This window comes from Atractosteus spatula, chromosome 13 (assembly GCF_055471065.1).
Source record: "Atractosteus spatula isolate fAtrSpa1 chromosome 13, fAtrSpa1.hap1, whole genome shotgun sequence".
Taxonomy (NCBI): domain Eukaryota; kingdom Metazoa; phylum Chordata; class Actinopteri; order Semionotiformes; family Lepisosteidae; genus Atractosteus; species Atractosteus spatula.
In genome coordinates this window covers 8,444,114-8,460,913 of record NC_142718.1, presented here as the reverse complement: position 1 = coordinate 8,460,913, position 16,800 = coordinate 8,444,114, and the positions used below count along the sequence as shown (strand labels likewise).

The window sequence follows — 16,800 nt, the reverse complement described above, 5'->3', positions numbered from 1 at the left end:
GGTAAACGGTACCAGAGCATTTGGTCCAAGTCCAACAGACTACGGAACAGCTTCTACCTCCAGGCAATAAGACTGCTAAATAGCCAACCTGCAGCTCCTTTAGCAAATCACCTGTAATGGCTACATGGACACACAGTTTTCACTGTATTCAGCATAACTGCACTACATGTATATATTGCACACACCATGGTCACATAACAGCTCTACTCATATTGAGTTTTATTCAATTTCAAAAATGTAACCTCAATTTTGTGATTTTTGTGTTTTTGTGAATTTTGTGATTCTTGTGATTTTTTTGAGCTCGCAGAAAAAGACATTTCATTGCCAGCAACTACTGCTGCAACCCGTATTGTTGTGGATTTGATAAACCAACTTTGATTTGAATTTGAATTTGAAAGTGATGCGGAACCCTGAAAGAGGATATGAAGTAGAGGCATTTTTTTTAATGAGTTATGATATTTGCCACGTGCTAGACAAAACCCAACTGAATCCCTCACTTTACTAAAATAATGGCTACAAAAATTTGAGAATCGAACCTCTCCTGTAGAACTGCTTACAAAATATATGACATGAAAAAAACTGCAACACAAATTGTTTCCGTATTTTGTCCCCAGAAAGAAACCAGGTCTGTCTTCATTATAAACAAAATAATTCACACGGGCAAGGCACTCTGAGAAGCTGCTTACGAACATCTCTGAAGACAAATGTTACAACTCTATTTAAATTTGAAAAAGCCTTAGGGGTGATGTCACACAACCAGTTCCACCTGTAAATTGGGAATGTGATCCTAGATACCTGCATATTTAATTTCACAAGCATGTTATTCTCTGATAGCAGTGAGGCTTGGGATATAAAGTGATCATTTATTGTACATTAAATCTACACCTCCCTCATTTAGAGAGTTAGCATCACCCTTGTTTTGGCATGTCAGGGGGTGCATCTCCAGCCAAGGAGGGGATCACCTAGACAAGCTGTAAATGTCAAAAGATCACATTTAGATTGCAGAGTTCACTTTCCAGGTCTAATCTACTGCTTAGACTAGGTAAAAAAAGCATCAAACAAACAAATGCAAAAAAACAGACAAGAACCTTAATACCACTGAATTGAAATCAGATTACACTTCTAAGGCAGAAGTGGTCTATATTGTTCTTGTAACATAACTATTGGTATGAATGAAGTGCAGACTCACTGCACACATTGCTTGGAAAATACAGATGCTGTTTACTACTTTGTACCATGGTATTTCAGTTTCCAATTTGTATTGGGGTACATCAACAGAGTTGTTAATAAAACTGCCACCTAATTTAATATGCACTTTCGGAAGTCAGGATTTTAAACACTCATAATAACCTCAATATGCATTAGACGTCTCATGAGTGTGACTTGTTCTTCCTGCAATTAAAAATTACAAAATAATACTGAACGTGAACAGTACTTTTGAGGTTTACTTACTTGTAACCCTCTACTGGTTTACGTTGCAATTAGCTTTCAGATTTCAGGTTTGCTCTTTCAGTCAAAAGGTACAGGTAGTTAAGGAATTGGAAGATGTAATGCAAATCTTTATAAACTTTCACACAACATCCATCCTTCCATTTTCTAACTGCTTCTTCCAATTCAAGGTCACTGGGGAGTTGGAGCCTATCCCAGCAAGCAACGGGCACAAGGCGGGATATAACCTGGACATCATCCAACATTTTTAGCTTTAATTGTTGCCAAATATCGAATACCCTATCCCGATCATGATGTATGTGCTCTATAGTAAGAAAAATGGATAAAAGTCTTTTTTCTTATAGAACACATAGGTCATAAGGAAAACAATGATTTATTTATTATTAGAGCATAAAATTGAGGCAAATCAAGAGAAAATGATCTGGCCTTTGGACAAATATACTTTATCACAGACTGAAATTAGCTATTAGTTAATGTTAGAGCAATCGGTTGCTGGACCTTAATTTAACTTGGCTCTGTGTGCGCCAATGAGAATGAAAAAGGGGATCGAATTAATACAATTTATAGTACATGTACATGTAGTGCGACATACAGGTAAGCGGAGGAAAAGTTCACTTTCGAGTCCGCTAGTCGTCACCAGAGGGCCCCAGAGACTAGAAAATGTCTCAGTTGCCTTAGTCACGACTATATTTAAATACTCACATGGCTGCACAGCTGTTCGTCCTAGAACCACGTCAAGAGTCCCCGACTCAGGTGCAACCCTTTCTCTGCACAAGAGAGAATCAAGCTTTTACAGAGCCTTATCGCTCGCCCTTAAACTCGGATAATTTAGAACCCATAACGAAACGATTTCATATTGGCGCTCTACATGTATCTCTTACAGAGATTTCAAAGGTGAAGTCACGCACTAATAACCCACGCACTGTCACAGTAGCTTGATAACTTGTGGTAGCTGTAGTATTATAACGCTGTGTTTTCTATGTTTAAAAGATATCTGGTCTTTATCTGTCTAACCTGTGGTTAGGTGGTGCATACTGTGTATACAAAGTTCTATTTTGTTGAAGAATGTTTACCTTTTTAATATACACAGAGACATCAGCGTGCAGAATTAACAATTCTATATTTTCACTATTGCCAGATGCAGTACAGGTTGTGTCACGGAGCGACAAAAAGCGTGAGTAAGGCAGTAGCCCGGGGACAAAATTGAATTTAAGTATGTATATAACGGCTAGTGTTTTTGTCGGACTCTTCAAGTTCTCTAGGTGCAAACCCAGAGGAGTTTGGAAAAAAAAAAGGATGTCTACGCAATGATAATTTCAATGAGGAGATATTTACATGCTGAATTATTGGTATATTGTAAGGCTGTGTGACTTTTTGTAAGAATTCAAAGGCAAAAGAGCAGACTTAGACCAGTTAGTGTTACAGTATGTCCCAAAAGTATGCTAAAATATATGAAAAGTCCTCTGTGAGGAAGAGAGTGCTTTAACAATATAATCCAAAAGTAACAGGATATTGTCCCCACAGGGAGAAATGCAGTGTTTCAGATTTTTAATGCTGATGGGACAGTCTCTCCCAGAGACAACAAACTGTGGTTAGTACTTGGTATCTAAGGATCTTGGTGCCCAGTGAGGCTGGGCAGTGTGGTGGCTCTGTGGCTAAAGATCTGCGCCTGTGGCTGGAAACAATGTTCGATCTAATTTTTAATGGCCTGTGTGCGCATACATTTCGAGCTGTGCAAATTTTTTCCCCAGTGACAAAAACTTGGGCACACTAAATTGAGTGTATGTAAAATTGCAAACCTGAAATTATTTTTTGTTAATATAGTCAGCATAGAAGCATAGAGATCCAAAAGACCAGGACAGAGATTCAACGAGCCCAGTCATAGAGACTGCATGAGCAGTGAGGTTCGAGACTACGAGAAAATAGATATTGATTATCGAGTAGCAATAATAATGCCCACAGCCAAGTTGGGCCTCTCGCAGCCAGTCTCATGTGGTCAGTTTAGCATTTTTCAATTGACAACCGTGTTTGTTTTATTACTATAATTTTTTTTGGAATTAAATTTTTTGTGCACAGTTCAAATTCCCATGTGTGCTGATTTCATAATCTGTGTGCACGCGCACACAGCTGAGAGGGAACGTTGTCTGGAAGGTTGCCAGTTCGAATCCCGTGGCCGGCAGAGGAATCCTACTCCGTTGGGCCCCTGAGCCAGGCCCTTAACCCCAACTGCTCCAGGGGCGCTGTATAAATGGCTGACCCTGCGCTCTGACCCCAAGCTTCTCTCTCCCTGTCTGTGTGTCTCATGGAGAGCAAGCTGGGGTATGTGAAAAGACAAATTCCTAATACAAGACATTGTATATGGCCAATCAAGAGATCTCTTACCTTATCTTATGTCTTACATAAATTGTATAATCCTAAACATATAGATCACTTTTACTGGCTCCTGTGAAAATTGTTCCTTGTGTGAGTGTGCATGTCTGTGTTTTGAGTGTGCTCTGTGACAGTATCTCATCCAGGGTGTATCCCATCTTTCACCAGTTGCTTGTCAGAATAGATTCTGGATCCCCTGTGTCCCTGAATTGGATAAACTGGTTAGAAAAAGGAAGATAGAAGGTTTTTCTCTATGTAGCAGTCTGAATCATCTTGGATAGTAATGACTCCAGGTGACACCAAAAAGTGAAAAAAGAAACTCGGAGGGTATGTTATCACTCGTAAAGGGCTTATCTTCCTAACATCAGTAGGCTTCAGAGTTGCTGACAGACAGACCAGCATTGCTTCTCAAAGTCTAAATAAAGAGAAAACTACCACAGACTCTCATGCATGTTGGAGAGTAGTATCAGCTGTTTGTTCTTTTTGGAAACCTTCAGACAGACTGCCCTGCTCCCATTTCTAGAGCCTTAATTTCGTTGATGGTAGCTGAGGAAAGAGTGGGATCCTTATTAATTTGATTCAGGTGTTTCCTTGTCCTCGATGTGTCGGTATTAGTGAATTAAGCTCCGTTAGTAACAGTTTTCATGCCAAGTGAATGAGATCCAACATAGAGCAGGGGCTCCAGATGTAAATCCGCAGGCTCAAAACCACTGGGCCGTTATGTGACTCCCACCCTAGCCAGCATCTCACGTTTCAGTACATAGTACTTGGATGTGGCACTTGGCATGCAGATCACAATTGGGCTTCTGGGCTTCCTCCATTAAAAACGGGGCAATTATATTGACCCACTGGTCTCAGGAAGGTCACATTTTCCAGCCATGCTTTCAGAAAACAACAAATAAGCCTGTGTGTTGTCCCCAGCCAAGTGCTGGTTGTGCCAATGGAGTGGCTTTAGGAGTTTCACGTACAATGTACTCGTCAGTTGATGTTGTATTTATCTTGTATAGCCCTAGAATGTTCTTAGTGTTGTACTAGAGCTCCTACTGCTCCTTCTGAGTTTTCCAATTTGAGTGGATTAACTCCAGTTAGATTAAAGTCATTCATTGCTACACTGAAATAGCTTGAATGAAGGACTTTAGGGCAGCTTTCATCACTTACAGTACGGTTTTCTTAAACTCGAGTATTTGCAATTCCATAATTCACCAGTAGGGGGTTCTATCCAACTATTAGACCTGTAAAGGAACAAGTAATAGGTTTATTCCATGCTGAAAAAAAGAAGAAAGAGAACACAACGTTTCGGCCGTGGAGCCTTCTTCAGGTGTGAGAGAGACAGGGCAGTAGGCAAAGGTAAAGTAGCGGGAGAACAAAGGTTGGGAGGGAGGAGGAGTGAGAGGCGGGAGCAGGGGACAGAAAGAGAGGCCAGTCAAGAGGTGTGAAGTCAGAATGGGTGCAGAGAGGTGTGAAATGAAACTTCCAATGAATGGAGAAAATTTAAAAGAACATTAGTCTGTCGTTAAGGGAAGGGAGAAGGTGTGATCCTAGCTGCAGAATAATTTTAGTTTCGGTGGTCTTTCTGATGTATGAGTTTGGAAAACCGTCTTTGAGAACACAGACGGAGAGATTAGAGTGGTCGTGGCCGTCAGAGGTGAAATGAGAAACAATGGGCTTGGAGAGATCTTTAATCTTTACAGCCCTGACGTGTTCTCTGAAACGGTCTCCGAGTCTCCTTCCTGTTTCTCCAATGTAGATGGCTGGGCATTTACTGCAAGAGATACAGTAAACAAGGTTGCTGGAGGTACAAGATGCTGTCTGGGTGATCCGGAATTGTCCTGAGGGGCCTTGAATGAGTGTGGTGGTGGCTGTGTATTTGCAGGTGATACAGCGAGCTCTGTTGCAAGGGAAAGTGCCTGGTGTGGATGGTTGTTGAGGGCGGTCAAGGGAGCTGTGAACAAGGAGGTTACGCAGATTAGGTGGTCGGCGATATGAGATAATAGGGCGATCAGAAAAGAGGGCCCCAATGGAGGGATCATCCTGTAGGATGGAAAAGTTGTGGTTAATGGTCCTGGGAATAGGAAGTGTGTTAGGGTGGTAAGGAAGCACCAGAGGAATGCGGTTGTTACGGCGGGAGTTCCTGATCGGGTTGATGGTCCGGGGGGTGTTTTTGGCTCGGGCAAGTTGCCTTGTGCATTGTCACAGATTTATTTCCTCAAAGATTGATTCGGCCTACCCTGTGATGTTCAGTGTAAAAAAAAAAAAGTATATAATGTTTTGAAGATCCAGAGGAAAGCTGCATGAAGCCTAGGTATTCCATCCAGTTTCCATGAGATGACATTATTTCCAGAAAAACAAATCAGTGTTTATTCTAATTATAAGCAGTGCTAACATCATAAATTGAACTTAATTACATGAGTACATGCTAAAGGACATCAATATTAAGCTACAAGAGTGCAGTAACACAAAACGTATCTTTAAGGAAGACATCAGCGAAACAGCACAGCACGTGGCAGGAGTATGTACAGTATCACACTCTTCTGTGCTAGACGGTGAATAGTCTTCCACACACCACATTTTCACCTGTTTCATTTAAACTGTTTCACTTTAGTTTAAACTGGTACACATCTTCATTCCTTCTTTATATCATTCCACTGCGTTTAACCCCTATCTTTCATGTTGGGATTGTGTGATCTCTTTCCGGTATCACAAGTGCATTTCGCATGTGGTGTACAAAGTATGCTATTTTGCCGTTGAACAAATGATCCACTATGTCCACATAAAAATATATATTTAATTTTGTATTAACGGGTACAATAGAAATTGAAATCATTTGTCCTGTAAGACGGGTTAGCAATAACATTTCTAAATTTCCTTTAGATTAAGTGGGCACCATAAAGCATGCAGTAGAGGAAGTCTCCTCAATTTAGTGATTTCAGAATTTTTCAGTTTACAATAGGTTTGACTTTAAAACACCTATGTTACGCTGAATATGAAAGTAGAAACCTCTTTCTTTACATAGATAAATGTCTAACATGTAAAGTTAACTACTGTTTGATACAAAACCCATACACAAAAAGACAAATGTGCCTACAGATTAGCCTTTACTTTTTGAAGGCTTGGGTTTAAATCCTGCCTGAGGTACAAGAGGAAAAAGTCTTTTTCTCAATTAAGATTTAATAGACAATTTTATGGAGGCCTTTACAGAGGCCCATCATTGATGTACAAGAGACCCGTCTTATAAAACTCCAGCTTGAGATACACTTGTTAGAGGAGTTAGCCCAGTGTTGACTGTACTTAATGACAGTCTCCCTGATCTTTCACTTACAGTACCTTCACGCTGTTTTTAACACATTCAGAAAGGTCATTTGCTCAGTCCAGACTCAATTATTTTACTCTGTTTTGCATTCCGGACTATTCAGGTTTAGCTCTTGCCGGTATGGCTAGCATTCTGAAACACTGGGGATATTGTTCATGCTTCTGGGGCTTTGGTGAGAAGACAGGACCAACAGATCAGTTGCTTCTTCTGGCAATGTCACTTCTGCCTTGACTGTCTGGCCATCCAGTAGACCACAGGCACGGAAGGGAAAGGCCTGTAGCCAGGGGTGGTTTAAAAGTCTCCTCACCACAGAGGGAGGGTCGTAGACTAGGGCTAGCTGGTCAGAATAGCCTGGTGTTTTCCTTACCAGGGCCTCTGCTCCTTTTCCAGTTACCCCTGCATGGAGACCTCTTTCGACTGGAGTGCCTGAAGTTAAAGAGAGCAAAAACAGAATGTTTCATCATCTCCAGTGAGACACGATAGAACTTAAGGACGAGCTCAATCGGAACTGAGCTTGTTGTGTTTTAAAACCTAAACATTTGCAATATTATAGTCCATATCTAGGGCAATTCCTTCCATCTGTTCTCTAACTACTTCATCCAATCCAAGGTCGGCGAGGAGCTGAATCCTAATCTGGCCATCAACGAGCACAGGGCAGGGTACACCAGCACAAGATACCAGTCCTTTGTAGGGCACACAGATTCAAACATAGACACGCACACACTCACACCTACTGTAGGGCCAGCTGTTCCCAGAAGCCAGTTAACTTAACAGTATGTCATTGGACTGGGATGAGACCCACTTGAACACAAGTAGAATGTACAAACGCCACATAAATTGCAGCCAAGGCCCAGAATTGAACCCAGTGCCCCAGTGCTGTGTCAACAATACTAACCACTGCTCCGTGCCACCCTCCAGTTAAACTGACATGCATAAATACTTAATAAATCTTAATTAATGGACTTTTGCAATATACCAATATGAGAAAAAAACGAATAGAAATTTGTGTGATAGAAACAGGAGGCAAGTTGTTTTCTAATCAGCATTCAATGTTCAATGTGCGGGTTTCGGTTCTTAATTAAATCTCTGCAGATTCTAGAAAACAAAGTAAAGTCAGATTCTAGAAAACAAAATTAAGAAAAGTCCAAACAAACCATATCCCTAATGTAATGTGCAGTGTTGTTATTCAAAATCTTTCTTCAGACAAGTTTCACAAAAGCAAGGGGGCATTGTGGGGAAGAAATCTGGACATTGTTTTCCTTAAACACTTCCATGTTAAAATGCAGATTGTGAAATACACTGAAGAGCTGGTGAAATGAACATTAACTGGGAGTTGTCTCCTTACCTGAAACAGTGTTGTCTAAGAGAAAGGCCAGCACTCCCACAAGGAACACAGGCATGGTTAGCAGAGACTGGATTAAGACATTGATGCTTGAGACACCTGTTCAGAGACAGCAGTTCAGCTTTTACTCAATCGTCACATATCGTTAATGAGATTCTGTTAACATACCGTAATATAAACAAAAGAAAGGCGATAAACAAGAGAAGGCCATTCTGCCATTTTTCTAATGCATTAGTTTTGTAGATAAATGTATCTAAAATTTCATCCAGACATTTCTTTAAGGCATTTGCAACTCAATCTCAACTCCGGTAAGCCTGTTCTAGACACTCACAATGCCTTGTTTAAGAATATGGATTCTATTCTAAGCTTTTAAAATTTCATAGTAAGTTTGAAGTGTGACACAGTGTCCTTGTTTCAGTATTGATGCTGAAAGTCTCCTGGATTGAATCTATCTATACCCCTTACTATTTTATATGCCTGCATCAAATCTCCTCTTACTCTGTTTCTTCTAGACTGAAGAGATTTACATACTTTAACAAATACAAATAATCCAAATAATACAAAATAAATCTGAATATATATAAAGAAAGGTTTATAGTTTAAAATCTTCATACAATCTTTAGCTGTACAAAGAGTTTGTTTTTAATTCAAGAAAATAGAATACAATAAAGGGAAACATCATTAAGGAGTGGAACAATACAATAAAATTAATTAATTTGAAGGCCATAAACACCATAGTACCTTCCCTCTCTATGTACGCCAGTCAGCAAACTGAAAAACTTTTTTGTTTTTCACAGTTGTGGAGCATCACAATGCATTATTTAATTTCACTTTTTAACATTTTCTCAAATGGTGCACATTGACCTGTTCTGTTGGTGGAAGACGAAGTTTTACAGGAGAAAGGCTTTCAAAATCATCATCAGGGATGGTTTTGTTAAAAAAACTGTTACTTGAAATTCCTGCCTCCTCCAGAAAATGTGTTAGCAACTGCATTCCATGAATAAATGTAGTTGTAACTGTCCCCTGGGGAAATTTTCTATGGATTAGAAGATGGTAATACCTGTAGAGATTATGCTGGGGTTCCTATTAAACCAGTGTGGGGCCAGGAGTGCCATGAACACTGTAAAGCCAATGTTGAAGATGTTGCGTCCTGAGTCCATATGAGTGTACTGGAAATACGTGATGCCAGTGGCCACAGCTATTGCATACGTAACACTGAGAACACCACCTGAAAGAATAACAAAGAGGTCAAGAGAAAGCTCATAAAAGATACACTGCTTGTAGGCCTCGGTTCTCACTTAGGTCTCAGTTGAAAAATAAGAAAGTTTACAAAGGTGTGTCAAAGCTAGTATTAACAAAGAGGGCATCATTATTGAGCTCTTAAAAGGAATCATTTGTTCCCCTTTGCCAGCCCTAAAGCAGGTAATTCAAAGAGATATTAAAAATCTTTGTAAATGAGTTGGTAGACAGTTGTAGTATCTAAAGGTTCCCAGCAAGCCTCAGTGATAAAGCACAGATATATAAATGGACATACACGTACAAGTACTAAAGTAAAGGCTTTTCCTTGGGAAAAAAAATGTTAAAATATGAAGCTGCTCTATAAAGACAGTGAGAATATTCGACATAGACCCTTGGACATAACACAACAAACTGATCATAATGTCACACCTCGTGTGGTGGTTATGTTGTCTTTTGTCTGGAGTCCTCCATGCAGCTATTTCTGAGTAGATATGTGAAATCCATGGACTGTCAGAGGCTGGTAAAATACTTAAGACAGATTGTGCAAAAGGCTCATTGTCTTAGAGCGCCTTTCAGATTTTATCAACAGGACTTTGCACCTCTGTTCCTGGAATTAGAATGGCCAGGATACACCCTGTACACTCCTACGCCACTATTCAGAAGGCCCATTGGATCAAGTGCAAGTGTCTCTCTCCCACATTCGGGTGGTTGAGTGTGAGATTAAAGTGCTTCACTAAACTTTTGTTCATAGGGGTGTGAGGGGGTTGCCCTTGCATGCCTCAGGAAAGACTATCAATACAACATTTCAACTAGCGTGACTATGCAATCTTAACCTGAACTAGTGAACACAACCGCCGGAAATACATCTTCTACAGTAATGGTTGTGCTGCGGTCTAGGTTGGAAATTAGACTTGTAATTCTCAAGACTACCTGTTTCCAGGAAGGGAAAGGAATTGTTTCAGTGGAGCATTGTCCTTTGAGCCGGTGGCATTAGTCCCATTAGAAACCCTTCCTGAGGTGCCATTGGGTTTTAGCTTCACCAAATCATCCAATGACATAACCTGCCTGTACTGTAAATAGATCCATCTCAGCATCAGTCACCTGCTGCTCCGGAACCTCCTGGCAGAGCAATGGGACAACACATCCTCAGTGACAGTAGCTACACTTACCAGCTCCACAGGGCCTCCCACAAGGTTGCACTTACAGTACTGTACCTGTAGCTAGAATACCACCTGATGCTCTGGCTCTCTAAAACTGACACAGGCAGAGAAGTGTTACCCCATTCCCAGACAAACTGGGCTCACTTTCACTCATATTCAGTCTAGCATTGTACTCTGTTACTGGATGTCTGGTCTGTCTGCAACACCACCATTGTTTGGAGTAGTAGGGCTGTTTCTTCATGCTCATTACTCAGGGGATATAGGTGATGGGCTGGGGCTGGGCAAAGAATCACTCTCCTGAGGACTTAGATATGCCCTGCTATTATCAGCACTTCAGCAGGCTTCACCAGATCTATATGCTCCGCTAAGTGCCATAGGCAACAAGTTGGAGATAATAATGGTTTTATTGTGGCTAACTGCTTCAACAAATAAATAGGGTGTTGCTGTCTTCACTGTGTCACCTGACCTCACTCATGTCTCCCACAGATAATATCTACACATGCATACTAGTGAAAAAAAGTGGTACTATATTAACTTTAGATTAAGGCGTTTATTTCAAAACAGTAATAAAGATTAATTCAATGGTTATGTTTTGCAGTACATTATTTTATAGACAAGAATATCCATCAAATTAACAGTGGGGTCAGCTGATAATATAGAAGTACTGAAATCCAGAGCCATCCTTCAGCTGAATCAAGTAATTAATTATACTCCATTACTGTCTCATTTCCAACTGCGTGTCTAATTATTACACAGCTACCTCTACGTCTGCCACTCACTGTCTATCTAAATAATTCGTCTACCTAGTTCCTACCCAACCACTGACCACATCACGTGTTACAGTACTGCACTCATTTTCCCAATTTAGTATTTTTACCTAAAAAGGCAAAACTATTCCTTTGATGCATTACATAAATATTTTAGTGATAATTGTAAAATGCCACATTGGCTAAGAGGCTATTAAATGAATGAGCTATTAGCACTCATGATTGAGTGCTAATAGCCATGTATATTGCTGTAAAACTACACAATTATGCATGGAAATAGTAGTAATTAAATGACTCATGTGGTGATGATTGTTTAATAAGTGGCCTTGGAAGAGAATATATCTCTTGATGCTAAAGGTCTGACATACAGATACAGTAGTTCAGGCCCTACGTATACACTGTAAGTGCTGTGGGTTTGTCACGATCGCAAACCCCTCCTCTTAAGGGCGCTCCAGCCCTTCCTCATTTGCATCACTCCCGCCACCTGTTCCTTGTTTCTCTCCGGTTCAGTTCACCTTTATAAGCCAGGCGCTCACTTTACTCGAGGCTCTGCATCTGATCCCCGCATCGTGCGAGCCCGGGATCTGGTTGCGCCTGGCTCCGTCATGTTTTTAACTTCCTGTTCCTGTTCCTGTTCCTGTTCCTGTTCCTGTTCCTGTTCCCCCCGCCGGTCCCGACCCGGCACCTGATTTTAATCTCCTGTTTGGACGGATTTCTCAGCCTTGGACCTTTTGCTTTCGTTTTGGATTCTCCCTTTGGAATTATACTGGACTGTTCGCCTCGGCCACACCTCCCCGGATCACCAGCACCGCATGGACACGCCCCCCTGTTTTCATCCCCTTTTCCTGCATGGCTTATCCCTAGTGTTTTCTTCCTCGCTTTTTCGGATAGTGTCGTCCGCATAGGGTCCGGAAAGAACTGTTCGTTACAGGGTTCTTCAGGAATAGGGAGAGAGGGAACCAGTGCAATCAACACACTTTTCACTGCTTTCTGGGGATTGAAGATCCAAGTGGCTGCTGCAAAGGTTTACCCATTAATGGAGATTTTACATTCCAAAGGATTATGTGGATTTAGATAAAAGGATTATGTGTACAAAGGTTATACAGTAAGTGGTCAATAAAGTATGCAAGCCTGCTCAGGTGTTCAATAAACTTTGCAAACATTACATTAAATAAGTCTAGTTTAATAAACATTTATTAAAGAAAATTAATAAGTGAATGTGCTAAAATATTTGTCAGATGTGCTCTTTTAGCTGACTTGGCTGACTAATATTATGTGAATACTAGGCTGTGGGCAATAGAGTGTTTGGAGCCTACTAAACATCCATGGATGTAACAGTATTGGAGCTTGAACCAATAATTACAAGAATCAATCCAGTTTTAAACCTGACTTGTGTGGGTTGAACACCTTTCAGAATGTATCAGTACAAACAGTATAGACATCAATCAGACAAAAGATATATTCAGCAGAGAAGAGTACCGTGCACTGCCAAAGGGATGGTAGTCAGCATCTGTGTGAGTTTGGGGGACACTCCCAGGCATACACAGAGCAGCGCAGAGAGCTGGATTGTTTGTCTGGAGCCACACTGTAAAACAAATTGCAGAGGTTTAGATGCTTCATAATGACAGACACTATACCGGAGGTATAGTATATGGCACCCATGTTTTCTAGTGCTGAGGATTCAAATGAATATCATCAATTGGGCAACTGCAGAATCAGAGCTTCATGATTCCAAATTTCCCTTCCCCTTGTCTGCTGTCTATTGAGATAAGTGCCTTGTTTCCAGTCAAGAACGACACCTGAACAAGCCTGCTTTCCCTGGTTCACCCATGATGGTAGATTTAAAAGACTGTATTTCTAGTCCTATCTGGACTAGGCATGGTCCTTTCTCTATTAATAATGCACTATATAATTATGCATATCTTCATGAGTACTACTTTCATTAAATGTGGGGAAGAGAGTTACCATCACTATACAGGAAAGGTTAAAATTATAAAAGGACTGTTTACCTTAATTTCCTAAATAATAATACAAATATGTAATTCTCTTGCTGTTTACAAGAGGTTCGGTGACACTGTGACAACTGTTAAATGCTATTATTCTTTTACAGCATCTGAAATGAGATTTGAGGTTTCAGTCTGTAAGAAGGTATTCTTTCTACCAAAAGCACCATTTTTAGTTTTTTAGATTTCTATTTAGATTGCTAAGTAAAATTCTAGGTGGTTCCCACCTTTTGTCCAAAAAACTTTATCCATTGGCCGGACACGCAGGATATATAGATATATGGAGATCATTTTTTTTAAAGGTTGTAACAAGCCACAGGTTTATATTCTGAAATTTCACTACTACACCATTTCTGAAAGGAAGCAAGGCTGTCTGGCTGTCTGGCCCTTCTTTTTGCCATCTCTGCGAATTGTGCTTAGTGATGGCCATGATTACATGCATTAGGTAACACTAATAAAAAATTAATATAATAAAACTTGAGAAAGAGAGGAGATCATTTAGCTCGTCTTGTCTGAATTCCAACTGCCAGATGATCTTGGTGATCTGTTACTTGAAGGATCCCCAGAAGGTCATATCTGAGATGTTTTTTTCAGTATACATGTTACTCCTTATGTGACAGTGTGTTTTGTAATTGAGGTCTTAAATTTCCCTTCAGTACTCTCGAATTTTCCACTTTTGACCCTTGTGTGGGCCCACGGTTATTGATCTGTTACGGTCATCTTCCCTCCTCTAGAGGGCGCTCCTTCCTTCTTTGGTATTGATTTTAGTTTCATTATCTCCAGCTGCGTCTGCTCTCTGTTGTGTTATTTAAGACAGGCGTCTCCGTAGTCCTGGGCTCAGCACTGGGAGAAGGACGTCCGAAGGCCCGACTATCACCGGGCATGGAGTGAGCCTGAGCGCGTAGGCCTTCACCCCGACGCCCTGACCTCTGGGCCTGGGGCTCGGAGCGCCTGGTCCCGTTAAGGTTTGACCTTTTGTGTTCCTGGTCTACGTTCCTGTCCCGAGGATGTTACCTGTGTTTATGTCTTGGATGGATCTCCCGGTTCTCGGATCACGGACTGCACCCTGATTACCCCTTTTTGGACCTGCTTGGACTTGGTCGCCTTTTGAGTTTTCCCCTGTGCACTGCATCACTGTTGTTGCCCACTGTGTGTGTTCCCCGAATAAACCCTGAAGTGTTTCCCCTGATGCCCATCTCCAGACTCTTCCGGATTATACTGTCCCACATACAGTAGGGTCTTTACAACACACTTCACGGGAGTCAGAACCGGCTCCACAGAACTTTACCTTCATGAGCAGCTGAGACACTGTTCCAGTACTTTCAAATATCTGTCCGTGTTCCCAACCTTAATTGTGAACATTAGAATGACAAATTTTAAATACTGAAAAATACCACGATTTTCACTGCCCTAGGCTTTAATGCCTAATAGCCACAGTGTTGCCCATTTAGGTACCTGCAGGCCCTCCGAATTTTTTTTCATTCATAGAGTGCATTTTACAAATAAAAAAACATCGTGATTACATAATTGTATATGTATGATACCCATTACTTTGCAGAGAAAAGCCTGGGAGGATTAAGGCGGGCATTTTGAAACCCCTAAGGAATAGTAGATTCGGCAGTGAAAGGGGGATGTTTTCTCACAGCTGTGAACTTTTTATTAGAGAAACACGGTCTATGGTAAAAGTTCCAAATTCGACTCAAGTCGAGAAACACAGCCAAAGGGTTCAAGAGGAGGACCACGCGCCCTCGGCTGAGGTGAGGTCCCCCAGTTGAAGCGTAGTTCAGGACCCTATGCAGACGGTATAATCCAGAGAAGGACAACAGGGAAAAGACGTAGAGGATCAGGATGGGTTGACAGGCAGGGGGGCGTGACAGCAGGGATCCCATGCTCGGGGGGCGTGGAGCAGGCAAACAAATCCAAAAGGGGGAATCCGGGGCGCAGTCCAGAGTCCAGGAACCGGGGGATCCATCCGAGACAAACAAGGTTAAAAACCGGAATGGGATCCGGAACAGGAACAGGGAATAAAAGCCAGGGTAATGAGGCCAGGCGCTCCGAGCCCCAGACTCAGACTGTCAGGATGCTGTGATGAAGCCTAAGCCGTTGGGTCTCTCCTGGACCCACAGGTAGGCGGGCTTCCGGGCATCCACCTCTCAATGCTGAGCCAGGATTAGTGGGAGCGCCAGGCTTAAATATTGGCAGACTAAACAGGGGGCAGGTGCACGTAATGAACTAAAATACGAAAAGGTCGGAGTGTCCTTAAGAGGAGGGGTGACGATCGTGACACCAGTGAGGTGAGGCCTGGGCCAAAAAGATACAAGCCCAGGGCAGCACAGGTGTTATCTTAGAGTACGTAATATTAGCAAAGCAGCAAAATAGCGTATCATTGCCTAGAAATTCGAGGCATTAATACCTGGTTGAGCCCCAGTGCACAGGCATTAGGAACGCTAGTGCTGGTACCTCCCACGCTGCCCAGCATGCCAGCAATGATGCTGCCCAGGCCTTCTGAAGCCAGACCGCGGTTACAGGCCCCAGGGGGAGGAGGGGGGGCCTCGAGGAGCCGGGCGGTCACCATGTAGCAGCCCTGTGAGCTGATGGCCGCGGAAAGGGCAGCCGCGATGCCCGCAGTGATGCAGCGGGGGGTAAGTAGCGGCAGGTCTCCCCCTCCTGTAAAACAGAGAGAGCTCTTGTATCCACCGGCCGCCGTCAGCAACAAGAACAGTGGAGGCAACCAGGCCTTTTCAACCATTTTCTCAGGCTAATTCAAGTACAATCACAGCTAGTGGAATATTTGAACATTACGCACATTTAGCTTGAGAAACACCATTGACTTTCCACAATTTCACTTACTCTTTTTTTTAAAATATTTTTGTGTTAGAGAATTTGGGCTAGACCGATATTCGTGGGCTGCATTTTTTTCTGTGATAACTCGGAAGCAAGATTAAACGTGAGGACACTAACGTGCTTAAACCATCACGGGGGAAACAGCAGAATAGAAGACGGAAAAAAAGATCATAATTGTGGAGAGTGTTAAAGAGTAATAGCTGAAAAGTAAGTGGCTGAAATGGTACAGCAGAATTATTCCTATACTGTATATCTCTGGTGTTTGTGGTGATATCAATCTGTGCTGGTACTTGGTGGGTAGTTTAGCTTTCCCCCA

The 16,800-nt window shown here is 41.8% G+C and overlaps 1 protein-coding gene across 1 annotated transcript in view; it reads right to left on the bottom strand.

Moving 5' to 3' along the window:
- Nucleotides 1–6,590: 6,590 nt before the first annotated feature.
- slc23a3 (solute carrier family 23 member 3) overlaps nucleotides 6,591–16,800 on the bottom strand; it is a 31,706-nt gene continuing 21,496 nt past the window's right edge. Inside the window, exons 8-12 of the mRNA XM_088931102.1 lie at nucleotides 16,054–16,307; nucleotides 13,117–13,222; nucleotides 9,532–9,699; nucleotides 8,475–8,570; nucleotides 6,591–7,555 (exon numbers count right to left, since the gene is read on the bottom strand). Coding sequence (XP_088787228.1) covers nucleotides 7,254–7,555; nucleotides 8,475–8,570; nucleotides 9,532–9,699; nucleotides 13,117–13,222; nucleotides 16,054–16,307 — 926 coding nt within the window. The 3' untranslated portion in view covers nucleotides 6,591–7,253. The remainder of the gene's footprint in view (nucleotides 7,556–8,474; nucleotides 8,571–9,531; nucleotides 9,700–13,116; nucleotides 13,223–16,053; nucleotides 16,308–16,800) is intronic.